The 25,220-nt window shown below is 38.6% G+C and overlaps 2 protein-coding genes across 9 annotated transcripts in view; one reads left to right on the top strand and one right to left on the bottom strand.

Annotated features, from left to right (window-relative positions):
- Positions 1-263: 263 nt before the first annotated feature.
- LOC134538090 (TBC1 domain family member 13) lies at positions 264-23,427 on the bottom strand. 3 transcript variants are annotated; one of them, XM_063379102.1, is made up of 10 exons: positions 23,032-23,427; positions 22,864-22,937; positions 19,876-20,001; positions 17,896-18,052; positions 16,814-16,970; positions 12,156-12,354; positions 10,219-10,420; positions 9,594-9,716; positions 8,373-8,430; positions 264-7,086 (listed from the first exon to the last, which is right to left on the bottom strand). In XM_063379102.1, exons 1-10 carry the CDS (start codon positions 23,049-23,051, stop codon positions 7,009-7,011), a joined length of 1,194 nt encoding a protein of 397 aa, XP_063235172.1. In that variant the 5' UTR covers positions 23,052-23,427; the 3' UTR covers positions 264-7,008. The 3 variants fall into 3 exon arrangements, with proteins under 3 accessions (XP_063235172.1, XP_063235174.1, XP_063235175.1); XM_063379104.1 differs by having other exon boundaries at positions 9,541-9,716; positions 23,032-23,414; XM_063379105.1 differs by lacking the exon at positions 264-7,086 and having other exon boundaries at positions 9,541-9,716; positions 23,032-23,414.
- Positions 23,193-25,220, top strand: part of LOC134538088 (protein zer-1 homolog) — a 31,788-nt gene continuing 29,760 nt past the window's right edge. Inside the window, exons 1-2 of one of the 6 annotated variants that reach the window (XM_063379098.1) lie at positions 23,193-23,525; positions 23,840-24,629. In XM_063379098.1, the coding sequence (XP_063235168.1) occupies positions 23,878-24,629 (752 nt within the window). In that variant the 5' untranslated portion in view covers positions 23,193-23,525; positions 23,840-23,877. Of the gene's footprint in view, positions 24,630-25,220 lie in introns of all 6 variants that reach the window. The other 5 variants (XM_063379095.1, XM_063379099.1, XM_063379097.1 and 2 more) reach the window with 5 other exon arrangements.

The following is a 25,220-nucleotide window of genomic DNA, read 5'->3' on the forward strand; positions in this document are numbered from 1 at the left end:
CATTATCAATATGTAGTATAAAAAATAATACACAGTAAAGTATCTTGCTTCGGTGAAAAGCACTCACTCTATACATGTGTTAGCTGTTTGGCCAGACAGCTTATTGTTAAAAGAGTGAATGGAAGAAATGAACACTAAAAATACAAAACCTTTACACTATCAAAGAAACGTGTGATTTGTGGGAAAATGCTATAACATGACCAGAAACCATAAAAATAACCATTGTAATAACCATAATAACCATAAAATAATTTCAATCAAGATAATGCAAGTACGGATATAATTTTATTTCCTTTAAAACTTAACAAACCATTGTATACATATCTCAACAGAATATCAAAAACAATACATGGAAAAAAAAATACAAAATGGTTCTTTAATAGACACAAAGACAATATTTTTACTTTCCATAACAGGCTTGCGTTGTAAGACACAACATTTCATATTTCACAAAGGTAATGCAAATCTTTAACAGCAAAATCATATGAACAGCTTTTACATGTTTCAATAATAGATCTCAATGGCATAGGAGACGCATGAACCACACTTCCACCAGCTTTTACAACAAACCCATATATACAAACATACAAAGAAAATTCACCTGTAATACACTTCCACCCAACTGCAGCCACTTATATTTAGAAATAACAAACAGCTTGGGTTACAAAGAGATTGTGCATTAAAACAATTCAAACAGAACTCAGTTTTTGGCACTTAGAAATAACAAGGTTCATACTATCCGAAGAAATGCACAGATTATCTGATTGTAAGCATAATTCTGCCCAAATATTAACTGAGAGCACATGTGCACGACATTGCGAATGTTGTATAGAGGAACATTTTCCTGCGAAATGCTACTTGATTGGAATATGCGTGTGAAAATAGTGAGAAGGGTGGGAAATGTTTTGTATCTACTAACTGTCGTATTTGAATTTTTTCGCTGTAGGTTTAGTTGGGTAAAACAAATTACACATGACACAGACTATCAGGAAGGTGAGAAATGGTTTTTAACGTCCTTTTTCAGTGCACAGTACGTAAAGTGCTATTACAAAACCAAACAAATGCAAACAGTTTTAGCAGGGAGCCCTGTCTGTTCAGAGCTGTATCCGTCAGCGAGGCGGGATGATAAGTGCGACGCTCGCTGGTGCTTCTAGAACGGTATCGGCTCTAAACGCAAGTTTCTGAATTGACGCGCAGTCTTAATGATATTTCAAGGGAGACCATAACATTATATGGCAGAGAAAAAAAGATAAAGGCAAAATTTAATTCCCTTAAGTGCTTTCAAGAATCTGTAATGGTTGTTTTATGCCTAAAAATTACTCTGGAAACATGCCTTTTTAGCCATTTTAACTCTTCTAAAAGTGTAGTTTGCAAATTCTGAAAATGCTTTTCGTAAACAGACCCCCACTCGGATATCTTGAGCATTTTTCAAATCGCATTATTTTTCCTGAATCTCTGCGCACTACGAGTGCCCAGGTGGGCGGGGGCCTCAACATCTGGAGACATCATGGTCTTCAGAGCGGTGGTGACACACCGAGGAATGAATGGGCAGGCAGAATCTCCCTTGCCAGGAACGGAGCCCTCGGTGGGAAGGATGTCACACGTCCCCTCCCTGGCTTGGCCCTCAGAAGACAGCCCGCTGGTTCACGAGGGATGGCGCGGGGAAACAAAGAACCAGCTGTGGCGCAACCAGACACCTCCCAGTGCACCGAGCTTGGAAACATCACCGCGAGAGTTCAGGACTACGGAAGGCAAACCACGAGGGAGATGCCACGACAAAAGATCCTGGGAGAACAATTATAACTAAAGACCGGAAAAATTTGCGGGTTCAATGACCTCCAGGATAGACTCCAATATCCTCTACACGCTCTGGCAAATGCCAACTGTTCATTGGCTGTTGACTTGTGAGTCGTCTCGACTGGGTGGCCTGTGATTCGACACTTCTATGAGTGAGGGTCTCTAATTGGCCCTCTGTCCTCCAGATTAACAGTGAACCAATGGCAGAAGCAGCACTTAGGTATAATTATTTGAATTTTATCATAACACGAAATGAACCCGCGAATTTTTCAGGTCTCAAATTATAACATACTCAAGTAATGTTTCATTTTGCTGTGATGGATGCAAGACGTAGCATCTTGCACCTGCGCACATACTGGACGATCGCACACATTCAGTCGAAAAGTCAGCATGCGAGAAGCAAATGCTTGGAGTAAGCACAGCTCAGTTTACTATACTTTGTACTGAGCTGGCACAGATTTCAGGTGGCCAAGTCTATTTGACTTTCTCACAATGGTGTGGCTGAAGAACATACAATGACCATCGAGATGGCTTGCTAATATGTTGGAAATAAGTATCAAACATTATTGTCAAACAATAATGTCAAATACCAGCAAGCCTCTAACGACAGCTAGTGGGGCTGAGACAAACAATGTGTTGTGTGTAGCACGAGATAGTTTAGCAGGCTTACCTCCTACAACATGTCCAAGAAAGAAACAGCGGAAATACCCTACCAACATTACAAGAGTATTATTAAAATAAAATCTATCACAATTTGTGGAATGTTATAATTTTTAGTATGTTAGTAACTCGAAACAAGGTAAACAATTTTCTCCTCAAGTGTTACAGTGAATGGTCTTAAATGTGGCAGTCTACATTTCCAAACATTCCGCAGTCCGGCACCAATGAACTCTCAACTTTAGATAATTTTGGGAAATTCTTCATAGTTTATAGTTTAATCAGAGGTTATCTTTATTATTGGTTTTCATTTCAGAAAAAGGTTGCCCAATTTATATAGCGGGTTACAAGTCACGCTTCATACTATAACAACGTTCGATGTCGGGCAAGTTCGCTAATCCGGCGTGGCTGAGACCTTGCACCTGTCAGTTCAAAGAACTGTCACTGTAGACAGACAGCCAATTCCTTTCAGCCGTTTCATTTGTACGTCAGTGAAAGTATGTTTATATTGTACAAGAAACTCAACTATTATTATATTACAAACATTTATTTACTACTTACCTTATGTGAAATCACTAAAAAAAAAAAAATTATAATTTGCAGAAAATAACATGCAAACTTTTGGAATTCACACTACAATTGCAAGTGACTCAATGTTAACAATAACATAACCTGATAAAAATTATAAATGAGTATATTCTTGCACTGACAAACAAAATGCAATATAGCCAGCTGAATGGAATGAGCTGAGTACAACGTATTGCCAACCTTCAAACTTTCAGCTTAGATTCAAATTTTTAAGACATGTCCAGGGCACACTCCCACCAACCTAAGCGCTGACAACTTGACAACTTTACTAAAGAACTGCTGGTTTAAACAACAGCAATTGCCACGGCCCACATCAATATTGCGACAACCTCTCACGCAGCAGCAATTCACGGCTACACCAGAGATTCAAAATCACAAAAGGAAGTTACATTATCAAAAGTGCCACTGATAAATGGTGTGATATTAAAGTTATCTACAATTTCCACGATCAACAAATCATAAACCTTTATTGCTGTGCGATGTACATATTTAGAATATTTATTCATAATAGTCTTCAAATAACAATATTTTCTATCCCTCACACATCAAGAGTACCTATTAACATTTATGGAAACTGAACTAAAATTTAGGGAGGAATGAATTAAAACCAAATATTAGACGTTTTAGACAAAAGTGCAAGAGTATGCACTGATATTACTGATAATTATAAATGTGATACAATTTCTCCCCCAACCACACAGGTAACTAGTCATTCCACTGCCCACATCTCTGACTTAAACTAACATACTATTTTAAAAAAACCAGAAAGAATTATTATTCTAATTATTTTAATGGAGCTGTTGTATTTTAACAAGATTTTAAAAAAATATTAGATGCTGTACTAAAGGACTCTGTATCAGTTAAAAATATCCATGAACAACATAAACACATATCTAACAAATAATAACCACTGTACTTGATAATATTACCTATTATGCATTATGTAAGGACGTCGCTAAAAAATACAACTCAAGTATAAAACAAAGTTGAAAAAACAATATATTAAAGTATACATATAAACTACACATTAATAATTAATTATTGGAAAAAAAAAATTCTCAATAAATGTGAGGGAATGACATTATTTTTGAACTGCAAAATTTGAGCAACAATTTAGCAAGTACAAATCACACGAAGAAATTGCGTATCTCAAAATAATACATACTTTCAAAATTTTTAAATGCGATAAAAAATATGGTACACAGTATAATAATACAGCTACACAATGCAAGATAAATTACTTTAGGCAAGATACTTACAAAATGTATCACATTTCAACAAGTCTTGAGAAGGCACAGCGAGAAAAAAGTGGATGTGAACCTAAATCATAAGGAAATACTACAAAAAATTATACAATTAATTCTACATGAGCAAAACATAAACTGACTTGAAAAAAATTTGTTACCCTTTTATAGTAACTATGCATGCAATGTATGAGTTATATTTAAACCCTCATGATGGAAAAGGTTTTTCATCCTAACCAAACAAACAAGTTTGCAATCAAGTTTATCCTGAAGGTCAACGAACCCACCAAATTTCCAGGTCTATAACGTAACAATGTATGCACATAAAACATGCACGAATTGAAGAAAATGCTTATAATCATAACTGCAAAAATTGTGGGTAATACAAAATTAATTAAGATTTGTATTAATATTTAATGAAAATAATTTAATTAGCTACTACCATTAAAATTAATATTGATTTGTAAGTTGCAACTTATACTTCATTCAAACTATATAAAAAATTTTAAATTTATTTTCTTCACCACATACAAAAGTACAAAAATTTTAAAAAATCTCAAACCAAATGCTCCACGTTTTAATTACTTAACCTGAAATCACGAGCACTAACGCACACACAACTCAGCACTGAACCGCTAACAACAATATTACACTTGAAGATGCACGCAAAAAAACTAATTGCAGTCTTTAGAACCATTCATACATACTTTAAAAGATCTCAGTTTATAGCTGTAAGTTACTACCTTGACATATTCTTTGATATTACTATTAATAATAACAATAGCAAAACTATTTCAGGAATTACTTCAAAGAACTGCTACCATCTGTGTTTCAAAATTTGCACATAATTTTTATAAAAAACATTACAAAAATTATCTATAATATTTACTTCAATTCTTAAACTAAACAAGCCATTCTCTACTTTGAGTATTATCACACATTTACATCAAAATTTAGCCACCAAAATTCCTGATTTTTATGACAAAGTGGGAAAGTTACAGACTACTTAAAATGGCAGTAGAGCAAGAAGAAATTGGGCAAAAATAATAAATGATAAGCTAATGTGAGTTCTCTCAACTCTTCAAAAAACCAAATTTGTTTGTTTTAACTTCTACAGAAGCCTACAACTGTAAAAATATTTATACTCTGTGAAACATCCTAGTAATTTTCTATATTATTACCAAATTTTATACTGAGAATGTTTTCTTTCTTTAACACAGCACAGTAAAAAACTTAGCATATACTTACTCTTCATTACCACTTCTTGTAGAGCACTTAATGATATTAGTAAAAAAAAATAGACCAGTACACACATAAAGAAAACTCATTTTAGTGTGACGTGATGTATCGCTGGTTGGACCAGTTTCCTCAGGAGAAAGAGAGCACAAGCCTAGGTTTCTTTTTGTGTGTGGTCCAAAGTACTTGTGTGAGTGTCCTTAGACATTTATCTCTTTACCTTAGCACCTCGAAGCCTGTGTTTACTTTGTTAGCACAGCTTCGAAGTACAGAGGAAAGTGGTCCACAGCTAACGTAAGGTCCAGAAAGCCTTTCATAAGAGAATCTAATAACTTTTTTTTTACAGTCTATATCCAAAATCCACACAGAGTGCAAAATACGAGTTCACTTTTCGCAGCTAAAATAATTTGTGACCATAAATTTAGCATGTGAAACTTTATTCTGAATGAACATCACCATGCCTTATTCACCAAATCAACAGAAGATAAAGTAACTAATGTTATACACATGCATACTCCTACTTTGCTGATTTACTTAAAAAAAAATCCAATCACTCATTGTTTTTGGTTTGAACATTGCATAACACAATTCTGATCACAACTGGTCATAAAAAAAAATGAAAAATGTATTGTCCATCAAAAATGATGGTATCAGAATTGGAACCTGAAAAATTTTTATGAAAATATTTGCATGGGCTCTGATTTATCTGAATTTAATTGCAAGCTCTAAGAAAGCAATATGTACTCATTTATGCTAGCTATACTGCCAAGTAAAGCTTAAGACTGCAAATCCCATTGACAAAACTCTGTATAGATTTCACACAGGAACCTCATATTGCTTTCAGAAAGTAGGCACAGTAGTAACACTAAGAAAAATACGACAACATGCACTTTAGGCATAATCTTAACAGTTCTGTGCCCCTGCAAAAAAAAATTACCATATTTGCATACATAAATAAACACTTAGAAAATACCAAACTAATACAACAGTTATAAAAAGGATTGTTTAATAATAATGTGGAAAAAAAACTTTGCTCATACATTATTAACACACTGCACAAAAACACTAAGTATTCACCTTACACACAAAGTCTGCACTCTAGTTGCATCTGGTGTGCTTAAAGGGGACGAACACACAGACACGGTTAATTAATCCCCACATCTCCGCAACGAGGGTGTTTTCTCAAACGCCTGTCAGTTCCAAGAGTAACAGCACTCAAAACAGAGTATAAGACCGAAAACGACAGAAACACTTGACATTCATCAGCTTTCGCTACCTCGAGTCTTGGTCCTTAGCAATCCAGTCGTAAACAGCATACAGCAATTTACCGCGCACACACGCATACACTCACTAAATATTGTTCAGATAATACCCGTACCATAAACCTTCGCATTGTCAAGTGTAAGTGAAAGTTATTCCTCGCCGTCCGAGGGCCGACACAAGGATGCAGCTGGAGGGGGCAAGGGGGGCAAGGGGGGAACGCCCCTCACGCCAGCCCCGGGCTCGGACCAGAGAGCTCCACGGCCTTCGACAACACCTCCTGGATGTCCGTGGACGGGAAGTTCTGCAACCCAGGGCACACCATGCGAGACCACCACCCCCATCCACGCACTTGCAGTCTGGTTTCGATTCCCATCCCGATCCCTGCCAGTGCTCGAAAAGTTGTCCAGATTGATGTGTGTGATTTTTGAACTTCCCGTTGCCACCGGTTAGCAGAACAAAGTTTTCAAGTTGGCTGCCTGCCCAAGGTAGGCAGCCCCGCAGCTTCCGACAGTTGTCTGACCCATCAGCTGTGCTATTTGTGAATGCTTCCTGCCATTCACGTTGTTCGCGAGTGAATAGTTATTAATTTCCGAGTTTTATATGGATTTTGCAGACTTTTAAGTAGAGCTGTACCCACACAATTTTGCTGATAAGCCAATACGCAGATATGCCAATTCATCTGTTGTCAATCCACCGATTCCTAACCCATACGAGGGAAGAACACATTTTGTTTAAAAGATTTTTTATAAACATACTAAATTACCCTAAATGTCTCATTTTTACAAAAGAATGCAATGCAAATACACGTGTATTTTAGTTTGAGTAAACAAAAGTTAATTAAAAAGAAAGATAACCTAAGATTTTCTGAATGAGATTTCTTTTGCACAGGGACATGTAAAAGTAATTTTTGTTATGTGAAGCCTTAAATAAGTATGTTATTTTTTTAAATTCAACTTTAAAAACTTGACGTAAATTAATTTATAAAAGTGTCAGACACAATATAAGGAACTTTTTTTTGCAGTTCAAGCATTTGGTATTTTTCTTTGTTTGTTGTGGCAGCCATGATATAAATAAATCAGCTTTTGTTTGTTCCTAACCTTACCATATGGTGATATATTTACTTATGAATTATTAAATTCAAAAACGTTATTAAAACACAATGTTTAAGTTGGATATGTACAGCAGGCACACTTAGTTAAGAAATGATGAGAGTTCAAAGTATGTAGTATTACGAAAAAAGAAAAGGGTTCTCGTAAATTTTTAGGTTATGGCAGATACATTCATATTTCAGTAATATTGGCCGAAAATTAACAAGCGTACTGTTTATCGGCAGGAATGCCAATTCAACTAAATATCAGCAAAATCGGCTTCTGCAGATTCATATCAGCACAACTGTACTTTTAAGTATCTAAACAGAACAGAATGAATGGATGGTTGACAATGGGTCATTAGAGATGGAAAGAGGCGAAGGTACGAGAATGAAGCACTGACTGAATGAATGGGTTTTATAAAATGGCAGCACACAGAAAAAACTCTCCGACAGACAGCAGAAACCGCCACATTTTTCAAATAAAAATATGTCCTTACCTGAAGAAGTTTGACGTTCGTTGGGAAGTCACCACACAGCAACATATCTCGCAGTAGGCTGCACAACAGAAGAAACCACGTAACTACATAAAGCATGGGCATTCAATGTGAGAAAACATTCAAAGGTATGCATGTGCATTCCAGGGGGAGGGCGTGTGACCTCCACACGGAAGGGAAACTGATACGCAGTTTCATCGCGACTCGTGAGGTGTTTGAGGTAGAGCTAGGGTGAGAGGCTGAGGCAGCCCGTTCCAGCAACATTGCAAGTGACAAGAATTAGTGGTTTTATTTTTGCGCCAGTTTAGTTTTTAAAACAGGAGATTGCGGTGTCATTGTTTTTATTTTTATACATCGTGTTTACTCATAAAAATTGTGTATTATTTAACAAATATGAAACTAAAATATTTAATACTTATTTCACCAAAATAGTCTCATTTTGACAGACATATGATGCACTTATACAATAAAATTATTTGTAATAAGTATGTCTCAAAAAGAAGTACTCAGTAAAATTAAAAGGGATATTTTTGAGTGTTTGAAAAATGTGCCAACTTGATTAATGTAAAATATGTAATTTGTAACTAATAAAAGTTGCAACAAATTATATTAATCATTTCCATCCATTTAGTTTACACATTTTGGTGGGTATTTATAACATAGAAATTACTTAAAATTATCAGTGAATGTTGGCAAACAACAAACTCATGGGGTATTATGTCTAATATTTGTTGCCAAATAAATATTCGTTATTTCGAAGTGTTAGTATTTGAAGTTCAATTCAATACGAATAATAAACTATTCGTGCATGTATTTGAAAAATTTGAATATTCGCACGGGTCTAGTAAATACACTTGGTACCACGAGGAGGTAGTGGAGCTGCCTGGTGCCGACTTCCGTGTGTTCGCATCGCACTCATTCCGGAGGTCTGTTGCATTCTGCCGGCAACTGCTCCGTCATCTCAAGCTACAAGAACTTTCTGCCTATGGAGTTGGGCCTACTCCCGGTTCCTCAGAGACAGCGAGGGGGCAGCATATCACCTAGATGGAATACTTGGGTGGGGCAAAACCCTGAGGAAAAAAAGAACCTACAGGCCATTGAAAAGCTTGCTACGTTTCCCACTCAACCCCACCAGGAACAGAACCCAGACTGCCTCCGCTCGACTACCCACCGTGGCCTGGCGCTCGGGCGGGCCAGCGCTGGTTGCGAACGAGACCCACTCACACGATCATGGCGCAGCAGATGTGTATGAGGAACTGGAAGCGCTTCTCGTCGGCGAACAGGGAGTCCCAGATGCGGAGCACGTCCGGCAGCGGGAACTCCTGGGACAGCAGCAGGGTCAGCCACCTGCAAGCGCAGGACACGGCAGAGTTAACCATTGGCGTAGCTGTGTTCATAAAGTTGGGGGGGGGACAAATAATGATTTTGATGTCATGTAAACCCGTTCCCCGGGGGTCCTCCACCGGAAAATTTTGATTTTAAAAGTGCAAAAATAGCGCTTTTTAAGCAATTTTTGTATCTAACCATTGGATACATCTATGTTAAAATTATTATTGTTTCCTTAAGATGAAATCTGATGAGTGAAGAAATTACAAATAAAGTTGGGCAGAATAATATTATAAAATAAAAATATCACGGTCTATAAAGTTGGGGGGGACAGTCCCCTCCACCCAAAAAGTTCAGGGGGACACGTCCCCCCTGTCCCCCCCCGGTTCCTACGCCCCTGGAGTTAACACCGTCCGTGCAGCCGCGAGCAGGGAATGCGCCGTTCACGGAAACGTTGGAGGAAATGCCGGGACCCGACATGACGTCGCGAGCGGGGGAAAACGCCCGCGACAGGGTTCCGCACCTGAAGCTGTAGTACTGAGGGTAGAGCTCCAGCTCCTGCAGCCGGGCCCACACGGGGAAGTCCTTGGCCTTGAGCTGGTCCCCCAGCCGGCACATCATGCCATTGATCCCGCACTCCGCCTCGTCCAGCGACTTGATGAAGAAGTCCCTGATCTCCCCCATCAGGTTGGTGAAGCAGAAGAAGCAGTCCGCCTCCGCGTGCTCTGGACCCAACACCCCGCGCTCCTGTCTCCGTGGCCATGCCAGCGACTAGCCGCCGCTACCTTTCCAGACATCTCACATGTACAGTTCCGCAGTATAAACAAACAAGACGATTATTCATATCAGCATTAGAAGAGAAAATTTCACATTCCTGCTAGGCATGCGAGAATACTAGTTTTTTGATGCGCAGCGAATATCAAATTGAATGTTTAAACTATGTATTCGCCAAGTCGAATCGAACTGCGAATATTGTTTGTGGTGAAGCTGTATTACATTTATTCATATGAAAAACAAGATTAAAGTAAAAAAAATATTTATCATTTAACATTTGCAATGTTTGAACTTATTAAATGATTAACAAAATGCATCCTACATATAACATCATTCAATAAAAATTATATAATAATGGATTGGCACCTTTTGAATTTTTAAGTAACCAACTTTATTCAAGCAAAAAAAAAAAAGGATAAATATTTTCAGATGCGAAGCTTTTTGCAAATCAACCGAAGCCACGAATAAATGGAATTTCAAATTTCCTGGCGATGTTGAATCAAATATTAAAAAGAGCTTTGATTTATTTGCTTCGTTGAAGCTTCGTACAGGCCTAATATGTATCTGCATGATAATCAATTACAGGACATGAGTTAAATAAATTCTAGTATAAAATTGGACCTTCCCCTGAAATAATTAGAACTTGTACTGTGTGTATTTCCACTAGCTTCCCTGCTCCCCTGTCCAATAAACCTGTCAAGGGGACAGGTGTGGGCTAGGCTTCAAGACTGCTTTCAATCCTGCACGGTTGAAACTTCCTAATACATAACAGGGCCTTTTCACTAACTTAAACTGTGAAATTTTTCTGCAGCTTTAAAAACACATACAAGATCATGTTAAGCTTTTAAAGAAAAGTTCAAGAAGGTGAAGAGTAGATGTTTCAAAACAAGTGACTTTCAACACATCCAGGAATATCACATTTTTCAGTCTGAATCAAATTTGAACATAACCACAAAATATTCTTGAATACGATTATGGCCTTTGAATAGCAATAGTATGGAAAATATGTTTATTTTAACACAATTACTATATGTATAGTTTGAAAGCCGTATTTTAACAAATACTCCTACATGGTTTTGTGTCTATATTACAACAGCTTCACTACACTTTTAGTGCAGTCAATAAGTGCTCAAAAGAAGGGTGTAGAGTGCATGGAATATGCGAGAATTTTTGACTTGGGGACCTTGTTAGGAGTAGTTAGAAGGTAAACATACTAAAAGTCCCCGCCCTTTGGAGGTGAGCTAAAGGTGGGAGGGGGGTGGGAGGGCCTTTTTTTTTTTTTTTTTTTTCGCTTATATCTTAGAAGCAGTGGACCATAGAAACAAATGATCCAAACAAAAATGAAAGATAATAAAATTTCCTATAAAATGTTTTCTGTACATATTTGTAGAAATCCCAACGGTTTTCGAGATATACGTTATTTAAAACTAATAATTTTCGATAAAATAATTCTCGCATATTCCATGCATTCTACAATGCGTTTATTGACTGGACTATTTGAAAACAACTGAATATCTGTTATTTTAAAGTAAGTTTGAAATCAAATGAATATGAATAACAAATGATTCATGCAGATATTTAAAATTTTGGATGTTCGCAAAGGCCTGACTTCACTGGAAAGACGCTGGGTGCAGAGTTGTAAACAGTTGACGGCATGTTTGTAAAAGGAGGAGGAAAGCGCGTCACCTCGCCACTCGACGCCCGGGTCGCAGGCGAAGCTGTAGTAGATGGGGCCGATTATCTCGTTCATGCCCTGCACGTAGCCCTGGCCCGGGTTCAGCTTGGCGTAGAGGAACAGGATCCGCTCCACCACCTCCCAGTGGGCCTCCTGGCCCTCCGACATGGGGGCGTAGTCCTCGGTGGCCTTCTTCACCGACAGCGCTATCTGCACACCGGCCCGGCCCCGCTCGCGTCACTCTCGCCAGCACCCCGGGCAAGTGACCGTACATACACACTAGCTGAGGTACCCGGCATTGCCCGAGGTGAAAACATCAATACTGAGTTTCAAGTCTGTAAGACACAAAACTTGAAAAAACGGGAAAATTTGAGTTTAGAGTCCCATTGATTGCACTATCTCAGTGCATCGAGACTACACCAATCTTCAGCAAGGCAGGTAACCCCTCGGTAAGACGTGACCAACGCACCAAAGAACAGCGCGTTACAAATTCAAGGCAATGCCATCTATTGACGAGGTTCTGAACTAAACTGTTATTAGCACCTTCATAGTTCGCTGGCAGCTGCGATATTTACCAAGAAAATGGGTTTCACCAAGGAGAAGGTTCGGAAGTACAGTGCGGCAGACATAGAGAAATGACACAAACTCACTGTTTGTGTGTCTATGCCTTACCGCCTATGATTTTCTATTGTAAAACTGATTTGATCCCCTTTTCACTCCCTCATAATTATATATACTCTATGTTATTCTCCAGCCCATAAACAATATATATGCCAAAAATCATGTCGATCCATTGCTCCGTTGCTGCGTGAAAGAAGGACAAACAGACAAACACACTTTCACATTTTAATTATTTTTGTAGGGTTGAATGTATATTAAATACCTCACAAATATTTTTTGTCACATTATTCTGTTCAATACACAATAACTACAGTATGGTGCATGTATCAGCCCTGTGCTACTCTTATGGAAGGAGTATCAACTTTGATCAGCAGTAGCGACAGTGATTAAAAGGTAGGCATTATTAATTTCTTTAACAAGTTCACTTCACAACCATCAAATGAATTTGTATCAATGCGTGTGTGTAAACAGTTTTTTGTTGTGAGTTAAAAAAAAAAGGCAATTTATTACAAATTCATAAGCGTGATAGTATAAAATATGATCAATAATGATATGAGTTCTTAAAATACTTCTTAAGCAATCAGAATTGCAAAGAAACACACCTGCTGAAATTTGTAATGAGTTAGAGATTTGGCAACAGCGTGCACCATAAGCCATGTACTGCAAACTAAGAATGAGATGGTCTATACTTGTAATTTGTCTTGGGAAGAAACAAAATTTAAGGCAAAATGACCATTACAACTTCACCATACCTCTGGATCTCATTATTTGCTCTCTATAAAAATCGAATAAATAAGGTGTGTTAGTTTCAGATTGGCTCAAGTCACTTAACATTATTTTCATTATTACACATGATTTCAAATTTGTAAAAAATAGAAGTTGGATCTACACAATCGAGTTGCACTAATACCAAGGCCCACAATGTATAGAACATGATGCATGACACACAACACATATCTATATAATACACTAACAGAATATTAAAATAATCAGATACCTTTAACAGCACACATACATATATTTTTTATTTATTCATTTAAAAAAGAAATGAAGCAAACCTAAAACGTACCTGCTGCTAGGGACAGCAAGAAAAGAACAACACACAAAGTCAATAACAGCACGTAAAAAATATTTCATACAAAGACTAACTGAAATGAAGTAATACCATACTAAAACTTGCAAGCTTTCGAACACATTGTCAATTTTACAAAAAAAATATTAAATTAAAATCAAGTCAATGTTTTATAACTTATAGCGTTATAGGTAGTTACTAGAAATGCCCGGCATGAGTTGCAATGCCTCAATCAATTTTATAATTTTTTAAACGTATACTAAGCATCTCTTTTTATCTCTCTATGTGTATCTCTATAACTCTATCTTTCTATTTATATCTCTATCTACATATCTTTCTACATATATATCTCTATATATCTTTCTAGCGGACCCGACAGACATTGTCCTGCCCAAATGTACTTTTTGTGAGATATGGATATGGCGGTAAGTATTTCTACGCTGGACATTTTGTATCTTCTCATTATACATACCCCTCCTCTTGGGCACGCCACTGCCGTTACCAAAAACCTTTCCCATGGTTACGCAGAAGGCAACAACAATGCAAAAGCCCGTTGCCATGGAGGCTAATTATCAACAATGCTTAGTTTTTTTTGCTTTTAAAGCGTGTTTTTTTAGTTTTTTCTTAACTCAGAATCGAGATAAAATATCCAATTGTGAATCTAAACCATCCTCGAATCCCCGTGAACTCACACAAAAAAATTTCATCAAAATCGGTCCAGCCGTCTAGGAGGAGTTCAGTGACATACACACGCACACAAGAAATATATATATATAAAGATTAAAAAATTATTTGACACAGACAATAATAATAACAAATAGAATTTTTTTGTTTAAATTTCTTATCAGAAGATGACATTCCAGTACACCTGTTCCTCAAAGTAACGTTGTTTGAGTTGCAAGGTTTTGAAGTAATGATGTCAATAAATCACAGCATGATTTGAAGTAGCGCTGTTTTCTTTTACGTGAATTTTATTTCCGTGCGCACACAATGGCAATGGCACTTGATTAGCATTAAACACAATGCAACAAATTAATAATGTGACGAACCCACAAACAATATTATGCTGTTTCCTTAATAGCTATTTGCTGCCTTCATTAATTATTCATCTACGATGACGGCTTTATGTTTATTTTACGCCATACCGTATGTCACCTGCATCTCTGGACAGTAAAGCTAGAAGCTATGAGGGATAGGGATAGTGTAACACGCGCCTACTAGAATGCACTCATCGCAAATCATGGCAGACACACATTTAGTAAACAACAGTGTCGGAATTACGTTAACAGGTTACCCTGTTGTATCGCATAATCGTCACATCGATATTTTAGGGCGTCAAAATTTGGATAAAAAGACCTCTCGTGTAAACGTCAGCCGCTATTAGATATTCAGTGCTTTGTGTAGGTATATTTTCCGTACAAAACAATGTATTTTAAAGTAGAAATCTAATATTTTTTTTGGACACTACCATTTACTTATTTAATTAAAGGAAATACGAAGTTGTCTGATGTGTAAATTTTCTTTTAGACATTTTTAAACCTTATAAACTTTATCTGTTCGCCTGCGTCGCCGCAGTGTACATACATTCGTATAGTTTATGCAACTACGAGGAGCCATAGTTACAGATTTAATAAAACAATCTTTTATTACATATTTCTTTTTGCAGTTTAAACCACTATGATTAGTCATAGACTACATAAAACTTTTTTTTGATACTTTTTCTCACAGGGGAAAGGCAGGTTAGTAATAATAGACTATAGGATGGTCGGTCATAGAGTATAGAATAGAAATATAGATCATGGAATCAATTTTGTAAAAAAAAACTAACGAACTATTATAAATTTATCTATATACAAAAAGAATGTGACGTGATACGTTAAAAAACAAAGTTTATATTTGCTATATACCAAACAACATCTACATGTTTGTGAAAAGTTTATTTAAAAAGCTTTTTCATCGTAGACCTGTGTAATTAAACAATAAGTTATTAAAACTTTTGATTGAATTCAATAAATTTATGGAGTTGATCCTATTTATATTTTTTGAGATAGTTTCTGAAACCCAAAACTGTTTTTATTTTGTAAAAACAATCAGTAATTCTGAAGCTTTCAATCAATGAGAAAAAAACCTTTAAAACATTTTTTCTTAATTTCCAGGCATGTTTTCAAATAATTCTGCAAGATGGCATTGTGATATTGTGATACATCAAATAGTTTACTATTTCATTTTATCCAGCAATGGTTAAGTTAGGTATAAATATAATAACATGATATTGTAAAATAGGTTGGTCAGTACAGGTTAGCGACATTTAAAATACTGTAAAATCATTAGGAATTACCAATTTAAACTGTAGCCAACAATCTCAGCAATGAAACAAGTGCTACAAAGAAGCATTTTACATTTGTTAAAATTTTTATTTCTTATAGGTTATTATTTCATTTCTAACTCTTGAAACCTCGATTTGGATTCAATGGGTGGAATCAAGGCACCAGGGGTGTAGCCAGGGGGGGTGGGGGGGGGGGGGGGTTAAGGGGTTCAACCCCCCCCCCCCAGCACCAAACCTTTAATTAATTTCTTATTCATCACTCAAACAAATTTCATATTAAAATTAATAAAATTTTTACCATTACAATATTTAAATTTAAGTACCGAAAACTGCTAAAATAGCACTATTTTACACCTTAAAATCCAAATTTTCCCGGGGGAGGACCCCCGGACACCCCCCTTTAATACGAGAGGGCTATGCTTCTTAACACCCCCCATACACAAATCCTGGCTACGCCACTGCGAAGCACTCTTTGGGTTTCGGATTTGAGAAAATTGGGATTCGACCCACCACTAATTTTAACTATACTCTGAAGAAGATGGCTTGGACACACCACTACATGACAGCTACGGTAAGTGTAACGAGCGTTCGAATTTGATGAACACGAGTGGTATCGGTTGTGTAGTTCCTGCTGTGCTGGCGGAGCGTACCTTGGTGACGCCCAGGCCTTTGCGCTCCACGTTGGCCGACTTGAGCACGTTGTGTTGCACACGCACATGCAGTCGCTTCACGCCGCTGCTGTGCGCCACGGGCCGGCACGGGAAGTCCGTGGCCTGCTGGAAGAACGAGATGTCGGGGCACAGGCGCCTGCAACAGACGTCCCGGCATGCAGCCCTCGGCTTGTTTACCCGTATATACCCGTATTATGGAAGTTTACCCGTACTATGGAAGTTTACCCGTGTTATGGGAGTTTACCGATATTATGGGTGTTTGCCCGTATAATGGGTGTTTGCCCGTATAATGGGAGTTTGCCCGTATTGTGGGAGTTTACCCGTATTGTGGGAGTTTACCCGTATATACCCGTGTTATGGGAGTTTACCGATATTATGGGTGTTTACCCGTATAATGGGAGTTTACCTGCATTAAGGGTGTTTACCCGCATTATCGTAGTTTACCCATATTATGGAAGTTTACCCGTATTATCCGTTGTCTCCCGGCAAGGTCAGCCCCGGTGCTCGTCGCAAGCGACGGAAATGGTGGAAACTACAGTGTTTTCTCCATCAGTTATCCACTCACACATCACGCCTCATCGTTCCCAACGACCTCGACATCAACGAGTCAGTAACAAAGACAAAAATTTTATGGCACTTTCGTGGTGTATTAACTTGAATTTTGGTGTTGTAGACATACAACATGCATCCGAGAAAGAGACTGTCCTCCCTGTGACGTGTTGCCAAATTCTGGAGTGCTTTAAATCAGCCATGATCATGATTATGTTCCTGATAACTACAGATACCTAATAAGTAAGTACGTGTTCAGCCCACTCACCTACCACCAAAGAGATTTAGGTTTGAATACTGGCGGTGTATTGTAGAAAAGTGTTTTTTTGTAAGTAATAAATTATAATGGACTCATGTTGTACACTAGCCAATAAGGTCTCATGACTTCCAAGTGTCTGCAAATGTTCGCCCTAGAGGTTGACCTAGACAGGTTTAACATCTTTGCAGTAACAGTCTACCTGCAATTGTTTAAAGAGTAGTGATGTAATTAGCTCGTCGGAACACTGGCTCACCTGACGTCCTTGTCGATCTGCAGGAGCACTTCGTTGTCTTTGAAGAAAGTCTGCCACTGACTGTCGGGGTTCAGGTTGAGCGGGTGATCGGCCAGAGTGACGTCCCTCCGGCTGCCGTCGTCCGCCTGGGGCTCGCCCGGCATGACGATCATCTCCTCTGCGGACACGAGGCCCAGCTGTCAGGGTCGCCTGCGTTTCCCTCCGAGCGCAACCAGGGTAAAACCATGGCTCGCACCCTCTCGTGCAATCAAAAATTAAGGAGGTTTTAAAGATCCCTTTACTTCACCACCATCAAGACGTAGAAAACTATTTCTATTATCACAAAATCACTCAATAAAACAACAATGTTGAATAGTCCACGTTAGTTAGTTCAATTATTACAGATAAGCCTCTATTGTCCAAAATTATCTCTAAAATTTGCAGTACTATCACTAAGTTGATCACCAAGTTCAAAGTAAGGCATTAGTTTAAAGGTGAGATACGAAATACGCAAAAATTAATTCAAAACATTTGTTTTATATATGTATATATATAAAACGTCCAATCACGGGCCCAAAATTTGCCAATTGTACTGTGCATGCGCAAACGTTGTTTGCTGCCAAGTCGTAAACAAAAGATAATTAAACTGCCCAAATTTAGCCAGTTTTTTTACAATCAGTCTTTATTGAGTAGTTTTTAAGGAATCTTAGTGAAATATCATGAAGAGCCTTTATTCAATTAATAACAAATTAAGGCCTTTTTAAGATTAAGGAGGCATATGAACCCTAAAAAGTGTCCACAAAATGGGAGGGGGGAAATGTTTTTAAATAGAATGTAAAAAAAAAATTTTCAATTCTTGTGCATATTTTATAAATTTGTAATCTGTTAAAAAAAAACTCTTACTATAAATCTGACAAACTATTTACACCGAGACTATAGTAACAATAAACACACACTGTGATTGCCTAACTTATTTTTAGTACTATAAATAAATCATTGCAATTTAGTTATATGTATTATACATTTACTACATCCATTAGCTAGTTCTATTCCCAAACATGAGTACAAGCTTGCTATTAAGCTAAAATCTAAGTTAAACCAGTTAATTTGATGTTAATTTATACATAACATTGGTAGATTTCAAACAATTTAAATTCTAACTTAAAATTTTTTTGTTAGAAAAACAACATTTACAAATTAGGGTAAAATTACATTTATGCTGAAATTTTCATTTTAAAAAAAACAGAAGCTACGCATCTATTCAAACAAACTTATTTCATTACATTTTAGAATCAATATTCCCGAGAATGAAAAAAAATATATGTATATTTAACAAAAAAAAAATGTTACTCACTTAAATTGGTTACTTTTTATCAGGCACTAACTTGAGTTTGATTTTCGGCACACTAACATAAAACTAGTTTTCAGAACTAAATTGGTAATGCCTGCGTGGAGATATGTGTTTATCAAATTGAAATTAATTATTGACTAACTTGAACATCAGTGTGTAAGTGTGTGTATAAGTGTGTGTAAGTGTGTATAAGTGTGTATAAGTGTGTGTAAGTGTGTGTAAGTGTGTGAGTGTGTAAGTGTGTAAGTGTGTGTGTGTGTGTGTGTGTGTGCGTGCATGTTCGCCACACGCAGTGGCGTAGCCAGGATTTGTGTATGGGGGGGGGGGGGGTGTTAAAAAGCATGCCGCCCCGCCCCCTCCCCCGTATTAATGCATGGGGGGGGGGGGGGTCCTCCCCCAGGAAAATTTGGATTTTAAGGTGTAAAATAGTGCTATTTTAGCAGTTTTCGGTACTTAAATTTAAATATTGTAATGGTAAAAATGTTATTAATTTTAATACGAAATTTGTTTGGGTGATGATTAAGAAATTAATTAAAGATTTGGTGCTAAAGGAGGAGGGGGGGGGGGGTTGAACCCCTGAACCCCCCCCCCCCTGGCCACACGCAAGAAAGAAGCGCACGCTGCCGACGGGCCGGGGAGGCGGTGCTCACCGACGAACTGCTTGTAGAGGTCTCGCTTCCTGGCCAGGGTCTGGCTCCAGGAGCGCCGGGCCGGGGGCAGGTAGTTCAGCAGCAGCTTCCAGCACAGCGCCCGCCGCCCCTGCTCGTCGGGGATCCCTGCGGCGCGAGGCACACGCAGTCAGAGCCACGCCCCTTCCCTACAGCTGTGCTTGCCGAGCACGCACAGGTCTAGGCCCCGCACTGCTCCCGTGTCGAGCACGACGGGAACCACACATTTCGACGATGAACTTACTAGCTTCAACTCTCGAACCCGTCATAAACCCATTTTCCTCGCCAGAGAGGCACCGCAATATCCCACCACCCCTCGGCCGGGACCAGGACGGACCACGAACTCAAGGTACGAGTTAGGGTATTTGCCCAAAACGGCACCCACAGGAACTCCCGCCTATTGCGGTCAGTGAGTTTTCGGTTAACTTCTTAAAAAGATGAAAAGCAACTGCAAAATTTACAGGCACGGAAAAGGTACCAACTAGTAGAGTACGCTTTACGAAAAAAACAATCTGTTGATAAAGAAACCAATATTTTATTATCTAATGACCCGGAGAAAAAGTACAAGTAGCCTGGTACATGCCTTTCACACGGTGCAGTTTCACAACATTGTTAAAATTGCTAATGTAATTAAAATCATGAACAGCCTTAATAGCACAGCTGGTTGATGAAGCTCGACAGCTGATAGTCTAAACATAAGCCTGCAAAAATATCATTCTATATATATTATATACATTATATAGAGGTATGTAAAAAAAAACACAATAGGTACAAGCTTTATGCAGCGAAACAGTATCGACATTTCAAGAACTAATATTTGTTCCCGATCTTGGCCTATTTTTCCGAGTTTCAAACATATTTATATAATGTTACGACTTATGTGGGTTCGTTAGGGATAGCCCAATTAGGATATTTTCACAGTTTTATTAATCACTAATATTAATATTAATAACAAATAATTTTCCTTCAAAATGTCCAATTACAAATCACCAGCACTTAAAAAATGTTTATTCTCACATCACTCAATGTCTGTCAAGTTCCGCAATTCGCACTCCTCACTGGAGATAGGCAAACCTTCATGTATCACAATAGTCGAACAGTTTAAAATCTTGAATAAATATTGCCATTAAAAGACAATGTTATAAGCTTAATTATAACTATATATAATTATAACTATATGAGAACACTCCAGAAAATTAATAGTATATTTTCAGTGATTAGTCACTCACAGGGACTCTGCAGATGAGTATGTGAAAAGGTGGGTCAGGTTGAGTATGAAATAGTAAGGGAAGGGAGAACATTACGGGATAATGTTCTTATGGCGTGGCTTTTCCATAAAATTCCAAAAATACTTTTTTTTTTTTGGACACTACAGAATGTTCTTATATTTACCCTGAAAACAGCGTGTATATATTCCTGGTTTCTGAGAAATCACCATAATCAGATTACGTTACCGAGAAATCGTGTGAACGGTTAGTGAAGTCAGGACAGCTACATCTTAAATTCTGTAATTTCCAAGCAACCATTAAAAATACTTTACAGTACCTACTTTTAAAGTAGTTATACCAACCCAACCAACTATCCAGAATATTTTGAAGTACTTTCAATGTAGCTTACCTAACATAACTGACCATTCTCACGATTTAACTAAGGTTCTCCAAATCATGTTCACACAAAGACCTACATGGGAAAACGAAAAATTGTGGCAGACGTGTCAATGCACAAGCAGTGTATGATAAGTTATAAACGGTGATCTCTCAGAAATCAGCAGAGATTCAGAAATGCTGTTTTCAGGGTAAACACAGTATCGTGTCTAGTGTTTAAAAAATAATTTTCGGAATTTTATTACTACTTCACGGAAAAGCCGCGCTGTAAGAATATTACCCATTACGGTGAGAAAGTCACTAGAAGAAGGGGGAGGAGGGAAACATGCCTCACGAGTGGAAGCTGCAGAGGGTCCGAAGGACCATGTAGCATTATTCCATAGTGATGCTGCAGATGTGGAACAAGCAGAATGGACAGCTGATGGAGGTCCTATTTCTATTCCAATTCCATCTAGCACCCACCTCTCCTCCAAAACTCCCACGCATTCTCTCGTAATCTCTTCCCTTAACACCAGATACGTGTGTTTTACCTTCTTCATCCTCCTCTACACCCTCTGCAACTTTCCCTTCAATCTCCCTTCCTCTTTAGAAACCAATCTGTAGCCTACTCTGCTGTTCAGCCTCTTTACAACTTTTAAATGCCATACAAGCCTCTCTATCCATCTTCTCTCCTGAAACATGTCCCATATCTAGTAGCTAAACATTACCAATGGCATATGAGTCTGCTCCTCCCTTCACCACTCCAGCAACGATCCACGTACATTTTCCAGCTACTACCCCCTTCCTTGAAGACTGCTGTGAGTGGGCACAAGATTGCACCCTACTTCCCTCTGACTCTCCTCCTCCGAGACATTTCATTCTCGTAGCGTTCGCACTATCGTTTCCTCCTTTCTGTTCCTTCCTCCTTAACAACTTTCCAAAGTTCTCCTTCCTACTTTTGGGCTTTCCCCTCACACCTCGTTGCCCCAGCTATACCCACCCTCCTGCCGCACTCAATATATCCGTCCTTTGCGATCTCTCACCCCTTTCCCTCCATCAGCTCTGTTGGGCTGCTAGAATACTCTCCCTTTCAATCACTAACAATTCTCCTCCACTTTCCTTTCACCCAACCATCCCCCCCCACCCCCCAGCGACCTCTCAAGAACAGTCGCAGCCGCATGTCCCAGGAATGGCCACCAGGTAGAGGCACAGCGATCAGAGATAAATGTAGACCCCCACCTCTTTTACAGTAACAAGATAACATGCCATACACATACTCCATGCATGGATTTACACTGACATTACAATAAAAATTAAATAAAGAATTTATGGTGTACATATTTATTTCTAATAAAATGTATAACCATATTTAGAGGCAAAGTCTAACCTTGAAAACAAATCTTTTTCAAGTGGCATAGATCTATTTCATCTGCGTTTAGGGCTTCATCGATTTCTTTTAATCTGAAAGCAAAAAAGAATAATAATAATTTAATTAGTTCGCGATCAGCTTCGCTTTGTAGAGCAATAAATGAAAAAATAAAAAATATCAAATCACCTCGCTTTGTAAATAGCCATAATACTGCTGCAAAAGTATCCTTGTGATATGCTTGTACAAATTTCATACACTGTTCATATAAAAGATTCTATGTAACACACATGTCTATCGTAAGCTGCTTCGCGCTTCCACAAAATTCTCTATCTCTCTAGCTGTCTACTTTTGACCAACAAGTGCCGACAGTCCCTAGAACAAGAAACGCCTACTTTCAGTTACGCCAAACCAGCGTCAAATAACGTCTTTTTGATGTTGTAAAAAGATGATACGTCATCGGAAAATTTTCGAACTGTCAGCTCAGCCCGACTTCAGACAAACCTATTTCCTTATTATATTTTCTGAATCATCTGTTATCGTCAAAATAGTAAATGTTTACTTCTCGTCTATTAAAATATAGACAAAAGACGACGAGTTTTGACACAGGTAGAGAATATTTTTATGTTATGATGGCAGTCCTGATGTGCGATGAACATCTGTAGATGTTGCCAGTGAAAAAGGTGATTATTTATTTCTTTACGGACAACATTGTTTATTTTTAACATTTATTTGATGGTTGTGAGATTCTGATTGACATTATTCAAAACCACAATAGTTGTTATCTTTAAAGGTATATGCATACCGATGCAGATTGTTTTATTCGAAAGACGTTAAGTGAGAAAGTTTTGACAGTTGTGAATTAACATTGTAATTACAATAGATGAAACGAAACTGTTGTCAGAAAAGTGTTTATAACAGTTCGATGTGAAAGCAATGTAGTACTAACAATTTTGGCTATTGTAATACACAAATCTGTGTTTCATTCTTTTTTTAGGGTTGTTGGAGTGCAAGTGGTTCTCAAAATAGAACTACATGACAATGCTACCGTTTTGTGTAACACCTCAAGACTGCGGGCCAGAGTCGCTTCTCGACCTGTGTTTCAAGTACATCATCCAGCATCTGAATATTGTGTGCTCAGTCGATCCCTTCACGAAGGATTATCACTTAATTGATGGGCTTGCTCTGCCGAGAGAGCTATGTGAAAAACTTATTGAAGTATACCAAAAGAGTGGCAAAGAAGTCACTGATGGTTTTGCAAACATTTTTCAAAACCCGCACACGACGAGACTGAAAAGAGTGCGCCTGAGAAACTCGCCCATCACGGACGACGGCCTGAAAGTGCTGCTCAGACACGGCCTGGTGGAGCTGGATCTGTCGAACTGCTGCAACATCACCGGCGCCTCACTGACTCACATCAACGAGCACGGCGACTCGCTGGTGTCCCTGGTGTTCGGCTCCTCCGTCAACATCCTGCCCGAAACTGTCGTGCTGGAAGAGCTGCGAGACAGCTTCAGTGCGTATCACAAGCGAGGGCACGTGTTGAGGACTCCTAACCTGCAGCGCCTCGCCATCAGGAATGTTTTCATCGGCGGGGATAAGGCGTTCTTCCAGCTCCTCGTACGACCGTTGCACAAACTGGTACACCTCGACCTATCCAACTGCTTGGATCTAGGTCCGGACTTGTCCTACCTCACGGAACTGAAGTATCTGACGTCTCTGGTGCTGCACAACGTGCAAAGACTTCAGGAGTCGCTGCCATCCATATGCCAACTGAAACAGCTGAGGTGAGTACCAACGTAGTTGGAACAAGTAAAAGCTTTTGAATTTGCAATTGCACAAGCCCGCTGGCTAGAATTTACACTATGTACTTTCCTCTCGCTTGTCTCTTGAATTAAGCCCCACACTCCTTCTCCGAGACGTTCCCCTGTCGTGCTCACTACCATTGAACATCCTTTCCATTCATTTCCGCTTAAAGTATACCAAAGTTCTTCCTCCTTCTTCTAGGTTTCCCCCTCGCAAGTCGTCTCGCCAGCTATCCCCGCCCAGTACTTGATACACCCCAACTAGCCTATGTCAACCTTCCGTCCTATGGGCTCTACCACCGTGTTCCCTTTGGTGGCTCTGTTGGGCTGTGGAAAGGGGCGACTGAATTGTTGCCCATTGGAAGGGCAGCCCTTCAGGATTTTTCTGACAGTGGTTTATTTGTACAGAGACTGGAAGGGCAGTCCATCCAATTTCTGAAAACACGCTCCTTTAAGAGTTTAAATAATCCTGAAAACTTGCCCCTTGGATGGGCAGCCCATCAGGATTTTTCTAACAGTAGTGTTTTTGAAAGCTTGTCTGAATTGTTGCCCCTTGGATGGGCAGCCCTTCAG

The sequence above is a fragment of the Bacillus rossius genome, chromosome 13 (assembly GCF_032445375.1).
Source record: "Bacillus rossius redtenbacheri isolate Brsri chromosome 13, Brsri_v3, whole genome shotgun sequence".
Lineage (NCBI taxonomy): Eukaryota > Metazoa > Arthropoda > Insecta > Phasmatodea > Bacillidae > Bacillus > Bacillus rossius.

Bases quoted from the DNA above. Each gene is read 5' to 3' on its own strand.
- LOC134538090 (XM_063379102.1), bottom strand. From the start codon at position 23,051: ATGGCTATTTACAAAGCGAG. The intron at 18,053-19,875 runs GTGAGCACCGCC...TCGTGTCCGCAG, and splicing joins CCTCTACAAGCAGTTCGTCG to AGGAGATGATCGTCATGCCG. The intron at 8,431-9,593 runs GTGAGTGGGTCT...TCTGTTGTGCAG, and splicing joins ATCTGCTGCGCCATGATCGT to CCTACTGCGAGATATGTTGC.